Consider the following 19065-nt stretch of genomic DNA (forward strand, 5'->3'; position numbering starts at 1 on the left):
GTTTACGGGAATGGATCTTTCTAGAACTGGCTAAGACACCCCGCTACGTCAACGAACAGGTGCACAGGCCGGTTCAAATACGAGTGTACACATGCCTGTGAATGTGTGTGTGCGTGCGGAAAGGACATGTGCACAACCCCGTTCAAGTGCAAGTGTACGCATGCCTGTGCGTAGGGACAGAAAGGGCATTGACGGAGTGATTTATTTTAAGATTACTTCATGACTTTAAACCAACGTCTGCCCTTTGAGTGACCAAAATGGGCTATCCTCTCCTGATTTTAGTTCCTTCTGCTATGATTCATATGTATTCATATCAAATAAAATATGCTGACTGTTTAAAACTGTCCTTTCATAGGGTTAATATGCTCTGCCATCCATAAATGACGTTCATACAGATTTGTGAATGTCAAAGGTCATATGCCACGGGTGCTGCCTTGTGCTAAGTGTACAGGGGTGCTATAATAACCATGGTCACATTCATCACTTCCACTTCCTATAGTCCATAACCTTTTTTCAATTGGTTAGGGAATGTCATGTGACCCTGTAAATTCAATAAAGAGGGCTGCCACTACTAACAATTAGCAGCTATAAAAATGGTTATTAGTGAACTCTATTAGTGGTTAACAGGAGTAAGATGTAAGTATAAAAGTTTGGCAATTTTATTTATTAAATAATTTCAATTTTATGTTGTATTAACACGGCTATCTTAACTGAATGTAGACTTATGTTACATTGGGTTTAAATATAATCTAAAAGAATTTTAGATTATATTTACTATTTACTATTTTATTTATTTGTTTTGAAGCATGCTCACAGAATGTTAAGAAAATATGCCCATGCTCCTCACAGAGTTATAAAATTAACTGTGTAAATAAACATATTGATTAACTATGTAGTAACTAATTTGCCCTCAAACTACCAAACTTAGGGTGGGGAATCAGATGCCCTAGACATCAGTGTAACCTATTCACCCAAAGCTGAACTCTATATGGGGAGTCAGTTGCTAAAAGATGGTAAGAAATTGACAGCTAATGTTAGCCTGCTTAATGCTGCTGAATTACAAAATACAGTTGTGTGTTTGGTGAAACGCATTTTACATTATGATGAATGATGTATGCTCCTTTGCTTCAATAAAATAATGTTCTCCTTTTTACAGCAGCTGCACTGATCATAAAGTTTTTAATAAAAAAAAACTAACACTTTCTTCAACTTTCAGTGAGTGGCTTTTTCACTACCATCAGCAGAGGTGCGGAGTCACTGTCTGGCTTAAGCCACATGGTTGGTGGTCCACAAAAGGGTAAGAGTTTATGTTAGTGATGTGAGTTTATGTTAGGGAGTTTATGTTAGCGACGTGGAAAGGAAAAAAAGAAATATTATGTAACATTAGTAAAAAGATTAGATGCATCAGATGGATGGACTTAGGGCTAATCATCTGACAGTTGACGTTAGCTTGATTCATTTTTCTATGACACTTCATGAAACCTGGCAAACATTGCACTCTTTCATTCATATGACAGATGTGCTCTCCGTACTGCTGCAATCAGTATCACATGAGACACATTTTTAGTAAAAGTAGGAGACACTGGTGGCATGACCTGAGCTGGTTGCCTGGAGTGTTTAGAAAATGTGTTTGGCCCCTTAAAGGATGCCTTCACTGAGTTGGTGCCTCTTTTCCAAATTATGATTTGAGAAACATACAGAACCTGTAACATTCCTATCTGTGTTATCAAATATTTTACCCCTCATTGTTCCAAAAATATCCCCCAAATTTTGAAGAAGTCAGTTAGGTGATAAAGGTAGCCTGCAGTAAGGGACAGACAGCATGGTACCCCTGAGAATGCTTAAAGTTACAGAAATATTTAGTTTGCTATTTAACATTACTTTGATCGGTAAGAAACAAAAACTCTTTCCCCCCTCTACAACTTTGCCAAAAATGCAGACCAGTAACAACCTGAAGGCCCCTTCAGTTAGAGTCTAATCCAAACTTTGGGGTAAGGAGCAAATCCAGAATGACGTGTTGGCCATAAGTATTAGCCCTGATAAAACAGCAAACGTTTCAAACACTGAGAAAGATGTGATTGTAAAAGAACAACAGAGGATGTTAGTTTTTCCGGAATATATCGTAAACAGCATTGAAGAGAGTTCAGCAACATTAATTTATCTCTTGGTCTCAGTTTTAAGAAAAACAAAATCTTCTCTTTCTTGAAAATTAAAAGAGAACATGATGCACTCGGATTCCTTGAAGAAGAATAATTTGAAGAATCCTTTTTTTCCCCCTGCTTAGTGTGGTGGTTTGTCACACCACAGACAGTAATGAACCATTTGGCTGACGCATGTGGAACGCTCTGTGATCCACATTCAGTGTTAGCACATCCCTTAACTATTTAACATCCCATTTGTATTTGCCCTACTTTGAGCAGAGTTGTGCACTACACTCAACTGAAAACAACAACAACAACAACAAATGTTGAGCTTTGTTTTCTGGACTTTGCCATGGTTATGCCAGTGAAGAGGTTTTTTTCTCTTTTTTATTTGTGTGCTCTACTCACATTATTAGTTTCATTAATGCCCCATAAAGACTCATGAAATGTTAAGTTAAATGTTTAGATAAAAAATATAATTCATATATAAAAGGCTTACTGGATATATGGAGTTTAAAAAAGAAGTTTGAAGGCGCTAAAACAAGTTAACTGTGGACAGATGACCATGCTGAGAACTGATGCCAAAGAGTAAGCAGCTCCTGAGCACATGAGAACTGGTGTCTGGAACTTTCTCTGCTGGGATCAGGTGACAGGCCACGGGAATCTCTTTCTGCCTTGTGTGGATATATACAGGGAAGCGACCGTAGCCTCTGTCTCTGAGGCCAGCTGTCAAGAGGAGTGAGAGGACTGTTTGTGTAGGGCTCCAACAGCACACCCAAACTGTGATTTGGTGTGGAAAATACAAGTGCTAGTTCACGTACAAGTGTCGTGGATCTTACAGAGCCAGGTGAGACATTTTTTCTGTTGAGTTTCCAGGAGCCTGTCAGCATTTGTTTTTATTTTTTTTTATCTTCTGTGTTCTGTGTTTCTCTCTGTCTTTTTTTGTGAGTGTGTTAACGTGTTTGCTTTTGTGTAGGGTTCAGTTTGGCTTAGAGCTGCTTATATTCTGTGATGATTTTGGCTCTACATGATGTATATATAAAAAAAAAAAGGTTCTTTGATCCAAACCAAACTGTTATGTTTCTGCTTGCATACTTTGTTTTCACGCAACAAGCAGCACTGTGGAAACACTGCATCCAAGGCTCATGCTTTGCATTGCATTCAGATTATCTAATTACTTGTGTAAGTGAACACAAAAGGGCTGGCTGTGGAGTGTAGGCAGGCTTGCTTCGGGTGAAGAGTTAGACATGGAGGGCAGGCTGTTCTCTCATGACAGAGAGCAAAAACCTAAAACCATGAGGGTAACTGAAACAGTGAACTAGTCTTCATGAGCCCCCCTCCCCCTTTTAAAATCTCTGAAAAGATCAGAAGTTTTTTATCTTTGATCATGATCTACCCACTGCTCCTTAACTTAGTCATCATGCTTGCGAGAGAGAAAGAGAGAGAGAGAGAGAGAGAGAGAGAGAGAGGAGAGGAGGGGGTGGGGGTGGGGTTGGGGGGGCTGAAGCTGTGCAAGGACTGTTCCTGACTTCCCGTAGTATGAGCCCATAGCATTACTATGTACTACCTCAGATTTCTGAAAAGTTGTTTACATATTATACAGACTGTATAATCCAATGTCGATGAAAGTTGTTTTAAAATTAAACATTAAAAGGTTTAGGCCTACATATCAAAACATCATAACTTTCTCTTAGTCGGGGACAAACCTCCTAATTTGATTCTTTTCTCCCTGTTGACTAATTCATTTGCAAGTTCGTCCCATAGTTTAGAACACATATCAGCTATTGAATTATAGTTCCAGCCCGCAGGAGGAATTCCTGTTAAATCATGTAATGATACTAATTTAATGATACTAAATGCCAGAATTGTGAACACAGACCAGGTATTCATCTGTAAAACCAGGTAAATCTAATCTTAGCTGTGAAAACAGTTCAAAACATTTTTCTCTTTTCTGGGACACCACAAACTGACTGCCTACAGCCCTCTCACCCTCTTACTTATTGAGAAATAAATCAGCATCAACGTAGCAATGAAAGCAAGATCACTGCTGATAGTAACTTATGTCTTATTTTCAGTTTCCAGTGTTTTTTGTTCAAATGTTTGAACCTCTTCCTTTTTTAGTAAAACCTAACACACTCAGCTTTTCCTTAGAAGCATAATTCTTTGGCTTTTCTTTTGATAAACAGATATAGTAACTATTGAATAACTACTGCCTTAAATGTCAAGAGTGCTAAGACTAGTTGTAATAGAAGCGAGGGGAGGATGAAGGAAGGAGGAGTGAGGGCATGTCTGTGGTTTAGATAGTGCTTTCACTATTTTAGGCACCAGAACAGGAGTGTGTGTGTGAGAGAGAGAGAGAGAGAGAGAGAGAGAGAGAGAGAGAGTGTCACACACTAAGTATTGGCTCTTTGCCCATCAGAGTCAATGTTCATGAATTTTCAGGAACTGTTGGCCAATGAGGCCATAATGAGATAACTAAAATGGCTGTCGGTAAGGCTGGGTGATGTAGCATTTAGTTATATTTAGAATGTTCTATACATTTAAATCATAATATTTCACAATATAACAGAGATTATGCTTAGGAACCAAAATATAACTACATGTGCAGAGTATGTAGAGAGGAAATTTTAGTTTTAGACACATTCTTGTCTGAACAAACTTTACAGATGCATAGTTCCTGCATTTTAAAGGCACACTTTAATGATACAAAACTGTAGACAAATGGACAAACATTAAAGTGACGCTGACAAGCTGAAACAGATTGATCTGGGAAGCGAGGAGGAAAAACATGTACCGAAGACATATTAATTAGCATATTGTTTCAAAGAAGCATATTACCTAACCCCTAAATATCACACTTAGCCTGCAAGGTCCACAGTTTAGTCTTAATAGTCTTAACACTTTAGTCTTTAGTGGCTTAATCACATGTCCAGTCAGTTCATTTCAGCATGGAAATTAGGTGGCATTAATCATAATATTTAAAACAATTATATATACACTTTCATGCATTATTTTTAGTACAAAGTACAGATGTGCTCTATTTGTGTATTTGTCAGACATGAGACCAGTATGTGTCTGCGATTTTACATGTCCACACAAACGACAAGAGCTGCTTCTAGCACATACATTAGATTTATGCGTCCTTTGTATGGACGTATTTTATAACTTCATCTATCAAATTTGACACGTCAGAGGTAGCATGTTCATGTAAGACAAATAAATATTCTTGTATAAAAAAAAGGAAATGCATCCAGCTCTGACGTGGATATTTACATTGTTCTTTCCATATCTCTGTTACTTACCTGTACGAAGAAAGTTTTTTTTGTGTCCCAACTCTAAATCTGCTCCGACACTTCTATTACAGTAAAATGTCTAAGGGTCCAGCAGTGGGCATTGACCTTGGCACGACCTACTCCTGTGTAGGCATATTCCAACATGGCAAAGTGGAGATCATTGCCAATGACCAGGGCAACAGGACAACGCCCAGCTACGTTGCCTTCACCGACACAGAGAGGTTGATTGGCGATGCCGCCAAAAACCAGGTGGCGATGAACCCCAATAACACAGTCTTTGGTAAGGCCACAGGGATTACAAGAGTATCCCTCTGATCACAACTGAATAAAAGAGGAAAAAGTAACGTATGTTAAGCAACTCTTCACTCATCACTCATGATGACAGTTAGGTTATGCATAGTGCTTGTCACAACAAGCTCATAGAATATTACTTTGGCGTTACAGACAAACAAAAATGACAACATGCATAATAAGTATCATTGTTATGACTTACAATTAAGCTCTTAAATTCCTGTTTTTTCAGTATGGCAAGAGAGTGTCCGGGGCGGTAAAGCATAAACACAGTTATCTGAAATGATGATTTGACCTATTCAAAAACAGTTACATAATTCTGTAAAGTCATGTCAAATAATACCAGGGAGTGCTTTGGACGCATGCATCATTTGTCACTTCTGTTTATGATGACTTCAGAAGTTTTTACTTACTTTCAAAGATCCATTAGGGCTTAATCTATGATGCTGGTATTTTAAATCACTCTCAGTTTTGACCATGGGAAACCCTAGTGACCCTTCCACTATTGCTTTTGTCACCATTTTTTAGAACTGCTAGCAGTGAGATTTATCTATTGCAAAACTCCTTAAAAATTTGTAGATTGAGAGGATGGTGATGTCCTCCCAGGCTCATCAACAACCCCCCATAAAAATACAGCTTTGTTGTTCGATTGGCCCTCTCAACAGATGCCAAGCGTTTGATAGGGCGGAGGTTCGACGATGCTGTGGTGCAGTCGGATATGAAACACTGGCCGTTCCAGGTGGTGAACGAGGGAGGCAAACCCAAGATGTCAGTTGAGTACAAGGGTGAGAGAAAGACCTTCTACCCAGAGGAGGTGTCTTCCATGGTCCTCTCAAAGATGAAGGAGATCTCTGAAGCCTACCTCGGCAAGGTGAAAACTCACTGGCTGCCTCTACACATGCACAAGATTACAGTTGTTGTCAGTCACAACAGTGCAATTAATGTTAGTCATTTACATGTGATAGTAATAAACAGTGTACAGCTACATTCTTATCCTTTTTCCATACAGAAAAGAGGCTGGATAGAAACAGCTGATTCTGAAGAACTAGGCTTCTTCTGTCTTTTTTTTTTTTTTTTGCAGAAAACTAAAGTTAGAAACATATTTTGACAGGCTTTGTTTGGCTTCCCTATTTTGCAACCACTACAGACAATTTCACAATTTTGCCTGGAGAATACTCTTGAGAAGATAAGGACCTTAACTGCTAATTGATACAATCATTATTATCAGTTATTAACCGTTGTGTCTGCATGATATTTGTATAATGATTTGATACAAAGACACACCACAGAAGTACTATTTCTTTTGGTTGAGAAGATTTGGTTCACATAAAAAAAACAATTACCATTCTTGATGATATCACCATACTCAGCAGAGATTTGATCACAGTAAAATATGTGCACATATAGATAGATACCTTAATAAAACTATATGTGCTGTAGAAATTAAATGTGGAAACTACCAAATACTAATCTTTAAACCTCTTTGCATAGATTGTGACATTTATTTGCCAGTAATAGCAGGTTGTTTACAAATGGATCAGAAAACTACCAGCAATAACCACACTGGAGAGAAAAAACCCTTTATGTTGTTTTGATCACCACATAGCTTATCTTCATATGAAAAGGGTATAAATTCATGAAAAAAACATGTTTTTTAAGTTGTTATCAATTATCAGAAAACTTTCCACCATCAATGTTATCTCTCTGAACATCTCGCACGCCTCATAACAGAAGCATCTTTGCAGCAATACCTGACTGCAAAATACCCTCTGCAGGGAGCAAAGATGATACATCTGATTTGCAAGAATTCTGCTCAAAAATGAAATGGTATCAGAGTATATTTGTATCTAAAAGCACATTAAAACACAATATATAAGAAAGGAACTTTGTTGTTTATGATAGAGTATGTTAAAAGAACAAAAGAACAAAACAGTAAAACAGTTAATCTTCTCTGTTGTTCTGTGTTTTTTTCCTCAGACTGTATCAAATGCAGTAATTACAGTCCCAGCTTACTTCAATGACTCCCAACGCCAAGCCACCAAAGATGCCGGCACCATCGCCGGACTAAATGTTCTGCGTATTATCAATGAGCCCACGGCTGCAGCCATTGCCTATGGTTTGGACAAGAAGGTACACTTTACACTTTACATCTTATCTGTCTAGAATGACACTGATTCAAGTGTTGTCCACATGTAAGCCGATAATGAGGAATTTTGAAAGGTGTTAGTTTGTGGTCATGGCAGAGAGAGTATTGAGGGGATTGGCATGACATTGGTTAACAATAAAGCAAATGCTACAAAAGCAACATGATACCGTTACCATACCTACAGTTAGTCCCCCTTAGCAGTATAATCAGTATTGTGTGCATCTTAAGAGATATTTATGCAGGGCCTCTGTGTGTTATAAGCATGTCTTCAGTTTGCTGCGTATGACAAAAACAACAATTTTGAGCTTAAACCTTTTTTTTTTTATCAAATCTCCTGCCAGACCTCATCAGTAAATGGTCATCTTCTTTGCAAAGCTTAAAATATCACCCATCTGCTTCAGGTTGGGGCTGAACGTAATGTCCTAATCTTCGACCTGGGTGGTGGCACTTTTGACGTCTCCATCCTCACCATAGAAGATGGCATCTTTGAGGTTAAGGCCACTGCTGGTGACACACACCTGGGAGGAGAAGACTTTGACAATCGCATGGTCAACCACTTCATTGCCGAGTTCAAGCGCAAGTTCAAGAAAGATATCACGGGAAACAAAAGAGCAGTCCGCCGTCTGCGTACGGCTTGCGAGCGTGCCAAACGTACTCTATCCTCCAGCACCCAGGCGAGCATTGAGATAGACTCACTCTTTGAGGGCACTGACTTCTACACATCCATCACACGGGCGCGATTTGAGGAGCTCAATGCCGATTTGTTCCGTGGCACACTAGAGCCTGTGGAAAAGGCTCTGCGCGATGCCAAGATGGACAAGGCACAGATCCACGACATCGTGCTAGTTGGTGGCTCCACCCGCATCCCCAAAATCCAGAAGCTGCTGCAGGACTTCTTCAATGGTCGTGACCTGAACAAAAGCATAAACCCAGATGAAGCCGTGGCTTATGGAGCAGGTTGGAGCACCAAGCTACTGTCTTACAATGCATATTTACATCATTTCTTATACTATTTCTCCACAGGTAAGCTAAGATAGTTAAAGGGTTAATCAGTAGTAATAACATGTAACCAACAGCGGTCCAGGCAGCCATCTTGGCAGGAGATAAGTCTGAGAACGTCCAAGACTTATTGCTGCTCGATGTCACTCCTTTGTCTCTGGGTATCGAGACGGCTGGAGGTGTCATGACCGTGCTGATAAAGAGAAACACCACTATCCCCACTAAACAGACCCAGACATTCACCACCTACTCAGACAACCAACCTGGTGTCCTCATCCAGGTACTGCTGGAAAAAGACTTGTACAAAATATGCCCAGAATACACTAAGATCAAGGATGGCTTACTGAAACATTTCTGTAATGCTGCTTTGTTCATCTAACAGGTATATGAGGGTGAGAGAGCAATGACAAAGGACAACAACATCCTGGGCAAGTTTGAGCTGACTGGTATTCCTCCCGCCCCTAGGGGTGTGCCTCAAATTGAAGTGACCTTTGACATTGATGCTAATGGCATCCTCAATGTGTCTGCTGTGGACAAGAGCACTGGCAAAGAGAACAAGATCACTATCACCAATGACAAAGGTAAATATAGCAAATGGTATATCAGATATTATTGAGGCTTAAAAGTCCCTCATATAAAGAGGACCTAAACAGTTGTAAAGTTATACCTTGAGGTCAGTTTCATATGAAGTACATTCTAAAATTGTTCATACCCTTGAGGAGGACAAATAACATAGATAAAACAGGGAATTACTTACACTGTCTGCTGAAACAGTAAGAATCTTATCTTATTTATTTATTTTCCTAGCAAGGCCGCCAAGAAATCATTTTGAAATTATTCACATCCCTAACATGTCCTCTGAGGCCAAATATGTTCATTTTGAGTTTAAGTCAATTTTAGGCAATTGTGACTTTCCTTATTTCTGTTTTATGAAATTCCACAGGATACTAAAAACATTAATTTGCTTACTGTTACATGATAATATATGATGTAACACATGATAGTGGCCTACATTAGGTCTTGCTTTAAGCCAGTCATCTACAACTCAGTGTTACTGCTGGGGAGGAAAAACGCCATCCTTGTGTCAGGGTGGAGCAGCCCACCAGAAAGCCATGTCAGCAAACTAGGAGAGAAAGGGGTCAAACACCTCTGCAGAAATAAGCTGGCCAAATGCCATAGCGGCTTAACAGTGGAGAAATAGGCAGTGGGGAGAGAGCTAAGCCAAACAATGCACTATTGCAACAACATCAAATACCTGACCATTGTAATGCAGCATGTGACTAAATCACCATCAAGAGCTTTTTCACCAAGCGGTATTTCGGCTGTAGTAAAGTTCACATGCCAGCTGACCAGTGGCTTGTGAAGTGGGCTGAGTGCCCAGATGAAACTGGCACAGTTTCATTGTCAATGGCTAATGTTACAACAGACCAACACGCCACGTTAAAGCCCCTGTGTAACTCTGTGGAATGAAGTCCTGTATGAAAATGGCACAAAGCAGATGGAAACATCAAGTGAAAAATCCATAAGTGGGTCTCTTAAGCTGTTGCTTTCATTCTTTTATGAAGAGAGGAACTTGGCTGTACAGGCTTAAGTCAAAACAGCATGTTGCAATACACTGTACGTAGGCACTCAAAACCCATAAAAGAAAAAGGGAAAAAAAATCAAGTGCTGTGCTGCGAGTAAATGAAGGCATTTTTAACTTGGTGCTCAGCTTGATGGCAGTGCAAGAAAGAGCATAACAAGGAGAACAAGACATAACCCAGGTGTATGCGAACTGTTGCACTGAATTCCATCTTAACCATCACAGTACCTAGAAATGAGTTTAAAAATCTATGCTTCATTCACCATTTAGCACTTTAGGGTAGGACAGAGGAAGAATCAGCATGCACTGTATCTCAGTAGCTATTCATAAGAGGGGAAGGCAGTCCAAGGGGCAGAGCTGAACTGGGAACCAGTATGACACAGAACAGAGACTTGCTCACTGGAAGTATGAGGGCATCCCATTGGATGTCCAAACATGTCTCAGCGCTGAACATCCTCACCTGAGTGGGATCTAAGATAAGGTGCTTATTTGGAATGTTAATGGTATTCCATTCCTTCTTCCAGAGAGAATTTGCAGTCAGTTGTAGGGGTAGGTGCTTCTATGTTGGCTCTCAAGCTACTATACGTGTGACTCTTTGGTTGACTGTGGATGAACAGGTGTGGCGAGGCATCGTTGGGACTCTGAAGGAACATTTGACTCACTACTTGTTGTTGGATATGTGGAACCGGGGATGTTTTCTAGTACAGGGAGGTTAGATTAAGTTAGGTTGGGTGAAGAGTTATGATGCACTTGGCTGAAATAAGCTGGCGACATTGTGAATCTAGTGTGACTGGGACCAGAGTTGGGAGCAGCATTTAACAACTGTGGGTACAGTATGAACACAGACATTTGCCCCCTATATTATGGGTTGACCATACTGTCTAATTGAAAAACAAAAACAAAAACAAAAAACAGAAATGGATTTATGGAGAATGAGATAAATCAGAAAACAGACTGGGAAACACTGACGGAGAAGGAAATAGAATCAATATACTTGCATTGTGTGTCCTTTAGGGCGCCTGAGTAAGGAGGACATTGAGCGCATGGTACAGGAGGCTGACCAATACAAAGCAGAGGATGAAGCCCAGAGAGATAAGGTAATGGCTAAAAACAACTTGGAGTCCCTGGCGTTTAACATGAAGAGCACTGTGGAGGATGAGAAACTCAAGGACAAGATCAGTGCAGAGGACAAGAAGGCCATCGTGGACAAATGCAATGACGTCATTACCTGGCTGGACAGGAACCAGGTAATCAGACAGTCTGAGGACGGCATTACTTTTACAATTTTTTAACAGCTTTTACAAATTATGTTGTCTCTTCAAAATCATTTTTACATGGTTTGAAAGCTGCTTTTCCTATATAGTGGAAAAGCAAGACAGAAACAATGGTCATGTTTCTGTGCTTAGTGCAGACTGTGTACAAATTGAAATATCTGAACTTAGCTGAAGAACATGGAGTTAAATTAAATCCATTTACCTCACACACATGCCACTCACATGTCATATGTTTTACCTTTTCAGTGAATTGCCCTCATAACCAAGATCTCATAAACCTTCTTGGTCAAACAGCAATCGACAAGAAACATACATACATCTAGCCAGCCACACTTTATTACTGCTAGTTTTCTTACGGACCAATATATTGAACTATGAAAACATATTTTATAATGGAACTTGCCTCTAATGACAGACACCTGCAGTTATTTATTTTCACATTTTAAAGTTGGATATCAGCTTCCTTGAAAAGATGGGTTATCGGCATCTTACCCATGAAACATCCAATATGCATTACCACTCTCAAAACAGTTCTACTTGTCCAGTAATAATTACACTGTAAGGAGTGTTGTTATATCTTCCTGTAAGTTGTAATATCTTGATTTTCTGCCCGTTTCAGAATCTGTTTTTAAGGCTCTTTTTAGAGAACTTTCATGTCAGTGGTTTTTAAAGTGTGGTTAGTGCATCTCTGAGGGTTTGAAACTCATCTGTGAACTCATTTGTTTCTCAGATGAAAATAACCAGAAAGAAAAGATTTCTATTCTTTAATGCAAAGTGACTCATGTGTGTCAGTGCCAAGTTTCTATGAAGAGGAAACTATTACACTGAAACAATGTTGTTTATGTGTTCGGTCATTAAGAACAAGGAGGTTGCAAAACCTTTTCTTGAGAAAGAGGGTGAATCATCAGTCACTGCAGGGATCACTGAACCTTGACACTCCTCACACACATACATCCTAATGAAGTCCTAATGATTTAATGAAGTCTGAAGCAGGTCAAGAAAATGTTAACAGAAATAATAATTTTTTTTTAAATTCATTTTCATTCAGTTTCAAAGGACAAAGTCATGTCCTTTTGTGGCAGGGCTAATACATAGATTTATCTTCCAAAATATGCCAGTGTCTTCTCTCCGTCTATCCAATCTACAAGTGTCTCCATAGAAACATAGTAGGCATGAATGCTTATTGTCTTTCCCTTTCATTACAATGTGAAGATACCCCAGCAATGCCATGAGCTGGTGAGGCACAATGACAGTTAGGCTACTCTGATCTGACTGAACTCAGCTGAACTACAGCTACAGCCGCTTTTTTAGAGCCTGTTTCCCTTGTCTGTAGCTTCCTGGCAAATTGCCAACTCACAGAAAAGTACAAATGTTAATCGATAGTGACAGATCAAAACCAAACTCTTAAGTATCAAAATAATTTGCCCTTTTCTCTGGTCATAATAAGTTCAGTTGGAGACACCATTTGGCAGATTTACTAGGTTTCTCCAGTGTTATTACAAAATAGGTTTATTTTCCTGATTATTCTTACAAGTAGGGATGGCCATGTGATTCCCTGATTTGCTCCCTTGTAATTGTTGGCATCCAAAAAATTAGCACAATTTATGATTTAATTTAATTTTCAACACTCACATTAAATAGGATGTTCACATCAACAGAACATAAATAAAGATTAGTTTCACAAATATATTAATCTGTTCTGACTGATCTCAGAACAGTTGTTTATTTTACAACACTTGACCCAGCTAACATTGTCTCAGGGATTTGAACCTGCGATCACCCACAACCCCTGTTGAGATCCAGTGTGTTCATATTTCATTGTGACAATATGACAGAGAGTGGAAACAGTCATCAGCACTCATCCATCTCTCCTCCTTTTCTCTGGGGCTGTTTGGGTCTTTGATGCAGGGCAAACTGTAGACAAAGAGCCTCTCAGTGGAATGAGGGTACACTGCACTTTTTTCTTGGAACGTGAAGACGTGTTGCCGCTGATGTGAGGATTCTGTCAAAGAAGAGAGTATTATGACAGTCACTACATGAAGAATATCCTAAATTGAGCTGTCTACGTGATTGAGATGATGTTCTTAACCACACTGGTGGTGTTAGTGATGGTGTTAGACATCTGCTTGAATCTAATCCAAGTCCACCAAGCCTTTAGGTTTACAACATTCGCAAAACGTTTTTTGTTTTTTGAATGTGTGGTTTATAGAAATTCCTATGGCAACAATTACTTTAAGTCATTTGAGTCATCAGGAGTATTTTGGGATTTTTTGCTCTTTTTTCCTTGCAGATTGTCTCAAATTCTGTTAAGGCAAATGAGTTAAGCCAGTGCACAGGAATCTCTTATTCTTACCACATATTAAATGGGTTGTATATAGGGCTGTGGATTTATGTAATGGTTTTGGCTAAATCACTTGATTATGTTCATCTTTCAGTGCTGAGACCTGTACATTTGGGGTTGAAAGACAAATTTTCAATCCAGTGCACACTGAAATCCTGAAATCCTTACAGATTTGGATCCATTCATTGTTCCCTTCTACTTTCACAATGCACAATGGTCCCAATCCTGAATGAAGAATCACCATATATGACCATGCCGTGGTAGTGCTGGTGTTACATGATTGAAAAGAGATGTTTCTTGTAGTGGCTTACCTTCACTGTAAGCCCAATCACTGTTTCATCAGACCACATAGTCTCTTCAGGACCCAGAGACAATACAGGCAAATAGAGGTTTTGCTCAGACAGTTAGGCCTTTGGTCCCTGCCTGACCATCACCATGTCCTGTCTTCTTTCATATGATCTTGCTTCACAAATGTTGTTATTTATGGTCTCTTTGTTATTTGTAAGGCTTTAATACGAGGATTCAAAGAATGAGTCAGACCACCAGTTACACTTTAGTCTATCGTAGAAAAATTATTTGTTGGTGATTTATGTGAAGAGGTAAGATACTCAAGAAAGCAGACGGCAGTCTTTCAGCAAGGGAGGTGATTGAGTTTCGTGACAGAGAGCAGGTTGTTCACCCAGCAAAAATGGTTGAGAGAGGACATTTTCGGTAGAACACTGATCTGTGGTTTGAATTCACACCTGCAATAAGCATCACGTGTCTAAGTGTGTGTTTTGTAGGAAATATGGGTGCATTCTCAGTTTGAGACAGAATTCAGCCCACAGATTAATGATAAGGAAACTGCCTCTGTAGCAATATGTTTTCAGCTACCTTTTATGGATTTGTTTTTTGTTCAGACTTTGTTTCCCTCTTCTGTAGCTTTCTGGCATGTTACAAATCACAGGATGCAGAAGTGCTGGTTGATTGCAAGAGATCAGACAAAACTTTGTTCATCTTAATGCATTGGATTCAGGTGGAGTTCACAACTGATTGCTCTATGCTCACTGCCTCCATCCCCTCCCCCCTCCCCCCACACCCAACCCCTAACCCCTAACCCCTAACCCCTAACAGTCTCATGGTTAGATTTAATTTCCTGTTTAATCTGAGGCCTTTAAATTTCGAGTGAATTAGTTTGTGAATTTTGGAGGAAGTGAAGATTTCCTTCCCATACATGCCTTGGTTTCCAAGGAATGCTAAGTGCTGATCTGAAAATACTATGCCTTCCCTTTTTTCACCATTTTTCTCTGTTTCACTCTCTCTCTGTCTGTCTGTGTCTTTCTGTGTGTGACAGACTGCAGAGAAAGATGAGTACGAGTACCAACAGAAGGAGCTGGAAAAAGTATGCAACCCCATTATCAGTAAGCTCTACCAGGGAGCTGGAGGCATGCCAGGTGGTATGCCAGGTGGTATGCCAGGTGGCTTTCCTGGAGGAGCAGGAGGTGCCACCTCCTCTGGTCCAACCATTGAAGAGGTTGACTAACGTCAGTACCATTGTACAGTGGGAGAGTGAGGGGAATATACACTATGTTGACTGAAATGCCTATAGATCATCTGAGGTTACGAGCTGTCTCCATCAAACATCACCAATGTTATTTATAATAAGCTCCTTATGATGAATGTACTATGCTTTAAGCTACTTACCAGAGTTATTGATGTTCAAGACCAAGATTCAGCACATGACCAAAAGAGAGAAAAAAAAACATATTGGCATAACTTTGCATTACATGGATTTGTGCAGCATTTTTGTTTTAAACACTGAAGGTCTGTTAAATCGACTGTGTTTTTTTCATGGTTGGTCTCATCATGCTTTTTAAACCAGAAGGAAACCTGGTGTATTTGTCCCTTACTGCTGCTTCCTTTTGTGCATCCATAAGACTTCCTGTTTAATCGACTGTACGACGTGCTTAACTTGCACTGAGCAGCTCTGTGGTAACTTTAATGAGACAAAACTCACTAAAATAAAACAAGGCAGATTCACCTCACCTCTTTGTCTGGCTCTCTTATTTAATTACCAGTAGAAATAGTCCAAAGACACAAACATGTTTTCATCTACCCATTTCCCTCTGGTAAATCCTTAAGCATCTTGAAATGTATGTATGTTCATGAAACATTTTTAGAAAGGAACTACACCCGCTTATTTTTATAGTGTTTCCAGGACAGTATAATTTAAGGTTATTATTTTATGACCTACAAGTGCTTAAGACAGGGAACAATTATAAATCCATAAAACACATTATTCATCTCTTGACATACATCTGTCAAATGTTTGTAAAACATCACTGCAACGAGGCAGAGCCTAGAATGCAGCTTTAAGAGTAGCATGTATTTCTCTAGAGGTGGGCATACTCTTAAGAACCAAACTCAGTCCTATTAGGGTGATTTCACATGTCATGATCATGATATATTATCATGAGAAAACAGAATTCATGGCATCTTAGGGCTTCCATAGGTAAAGATAGCAAGAACTATAGTGTGAACAGAAAGAGGACTGAGGCACCATCAGAGCTGAAGTGGACCAGAAAGAGAACTTAGTCCTCTTTCAAATGAACTCATAACGTGAACACAAAAAGAAGTCAGTCCCTCTTCTGTTGATTAATTATGTCATTATCACGGTAAAACAAAGTTTCGTTATTTCGTGATAATGAGATAAATAAGTTGAGATCTTGAGAAAACAAAGAAAAATTACACGTTATCATGAGAAAATGGAATCTAAATTAACATAAATTCATGGCATTTTAGGATTTCCATAGTTACCAGAGGCTATGGTGCTGTCTATTTGTTTTTTCAAGCGTCCCAATGCAATTGCATGTTATCTGTCTACGGCAAACCTAGAGGGCTAAAATACAATGGCAAAAGTCAAAGCGAACCTGGAGCGCTTTGTGTTTACAATGCACAGGTTAAGTGAACCACAAGTAGCGCTTTTCCACTAGGACGGTGCTGGTGCCCATGCCTGTGCCCGTGCCGGTGCGGACCCAGTGCTGCCTTGGTGCCTGAGAACCGGCCCGCATTTCCACAGGTTTGGGAACCGAACGCTACGTAGCGAAAGTTTGGGTAAATTCCGTGGGGAAAAAATAATGTCGGACAGAACGCATCTGCTTGCTTTTTACTTTTATGCTAGGCTTCCACACAGCGAAACACCTAACGAATTTTGCCTAAAAACTTTTCGCTCTGGGGCGAAATTCATGAGAATAGTAAGCCTGTCACCTAGCTCAAAAGTTTAAAAGAGTGTTCAAATGATGGTCTGCAGTGGTCTATTTGCGCCAGCCAGAGCCGAGAAAGTGAGTGTTTTTTCTACCATTCTGGGTCCGACTACGTTCATGTAACATGTAAACAACAGCCCGTGTTGATGTAGACACAAATTATTGCCCATCCATCTTTTAATCGTATAGATATTTTCATGCTACATATAGCCTTTAGCCTACCGCTATCTTGGTCAGACTTTTTTTGTTACTCCCGCCTCTCTAGATAACGTCACATACCAAACACATCAAACGCTGAACTGATTGGTGGTCGCGTGGTTTTTATTTGCATAGCCTCTGACGTCAGCGGTTCCAACTTTTAGGACTAGCAATTCTGTGGTGCCGTGCCGGTGCCAGCTTTTCGGCACCGGCACCAGTATTTTGTCAGTGGAAAAGCGCGGCCCCAGTGCTCGATTAGACACCGGCACCGCGGCAGTAGAAAAGGGGTAAAGGTGGACTTGAAGTGAACCGAACTGAGACCACCTCCTGAGGTGGTCTCAGTTCGGTTTGTTTCAGAGGGGTCTGAGTTCGTTTGGAGAGTTCACATATGCGCAAAAAATGCTGACTAATTGCTCTGAGTTCGTTTTTAGCGCAGAAAGGGACCAAGTGTGAAAACACCCTATGAAACTCAAAGCAAACACTGAACTTAAGAGGAACATTCATGCCTATTTATTTTGCTAATTATTGAAAGCTTACATGTGCAGTTTTCTATTATTTGAGTTTCAGCATTTCCTCGCTGCAGTAGCAAAAATCTAGCAGCAGCATTCTTCGACCTACAACAGGAATGCAGGAGAAACACTGTACATAATTTAAAAATCCAACAGCAATATTTCACCCATTTCGCAATGGCACATTCCCAGTACTGTCAAAAATCACTGCCATGGGTAAATCACTACCCTCTGTCAATCCAGTGGATAGTTTTTCCCATGCATCCTCCAGTACAGTCAAAGTCAGTCACTACTGCTTTTCACTTGTCTGCTTGGAGACCCATGTGGTTTCTGTAGATTCACCTGCAAACCAGAAACAAAATCTTAGTTCAGTGGAATCTCACAAAAACTTGATCATGATCACAAAAAAAGGCCACTCATTTTACAGTGACTGTCTATCAGACACTTTGTTATGGCCGTAGAAACAAGTGATCAGCATCACTAATTGCAGTTGTCTTATCACAGAATCACGACCACAAATGAGAAATTTTGTTCCCAACCAGGTCCAAACTCATGGCTGCAAAATACAATCTTGTAGGCACTGGAAAAGTAAAGCATATCCACAAGATTAGATACTGTTCCCCCAGGTAGAGGTTCAGGTGCCCACATGCGGTCACAACTTTGTAAAAAGACAACCTCATGACCCCTCCTGATTTCTGCATGGATCAGATAAGAGTTTACAGTTTGTGAAGTGAGGGGAAATCTTTGCTCACTCAGTCTCCTTATGAGTCAGTTCCTGTATACAATGTATAAATACCAGTATATTTTAGACAAGTTCACATCTTTGTAAATAAATAGTAAAAGTATGAGGAAAAAAAAGGACTCCCTCCCTTTAATGCCTTTAAAAAAAGTTTTAATGCCTTTTTTTTAACGTCTTAAACTACTTGTAGTTCATAGCAGTCATTCCTCTATCAGGAAAGATAGGTCTTCATATCACTTGGGATAAAAAACATCTGTTAAATGAATAAATATGATGTCAATAGGTTAAAGAGGAAAAGAACACATGATAC

The 19065-nt window shown here is 39.7% G+C and overlaps 1 protein-coding gene across 5 annotated transcripts; it reads left to right on the forward strand.

Moving 5' to 3' along the window:
• The first annotated feature begins 5509 nt into the window (after positions 1-5509).
• Positions 5510-15589, forward strand: hsc70 (heat shock cognate 70). Of its 5 annotated transcripts, none has more exons than XM_030783811.1 (9): positions 5510-5714; positions 6391-6596; positions 7703-7855; positions 8273-8828; positions 8948-9150; positions 9253-9451; positions 11467-11699; positions 15401-15503; positions 15546-15589. In XM_030783811.1, the coding sequence occupies exons 1-9, from the start codon at positions 5510-5512 to the stop codon at positions 15587-15589; spliced, it is 1902 nt and encodes a 633-aa protein (XP_030639671.1). The 5 variants fall into 5 exon arrangements, with proteins under 5 accessions (XP_030639671.1, XP_030639672.1, XP_030639670.1 ...); XM_030783812.1 differs by having other exon boundaries at positions 15401-15491; positions 15540-15589; XM_030783810.1 differs by having other exon boundaries at positions 15401-15589.
• Positions 15590-19065: the final 3476 nt, after the last annotated feature.

The sequence above is a fragment of the Chanos chanos genome, chromosome 9 (genome assembly GCF_902362185.1).
Source record: "Chanos chanos chromosome 9, fChaCha1.1, whole genome shotgun sequence".
Lineage (NCBI taxonomy): Eukaryota > Metazoa > Chordata > Actinopteri > Gonorynchiformes > Chanidae > Chanos > Chanos chanos.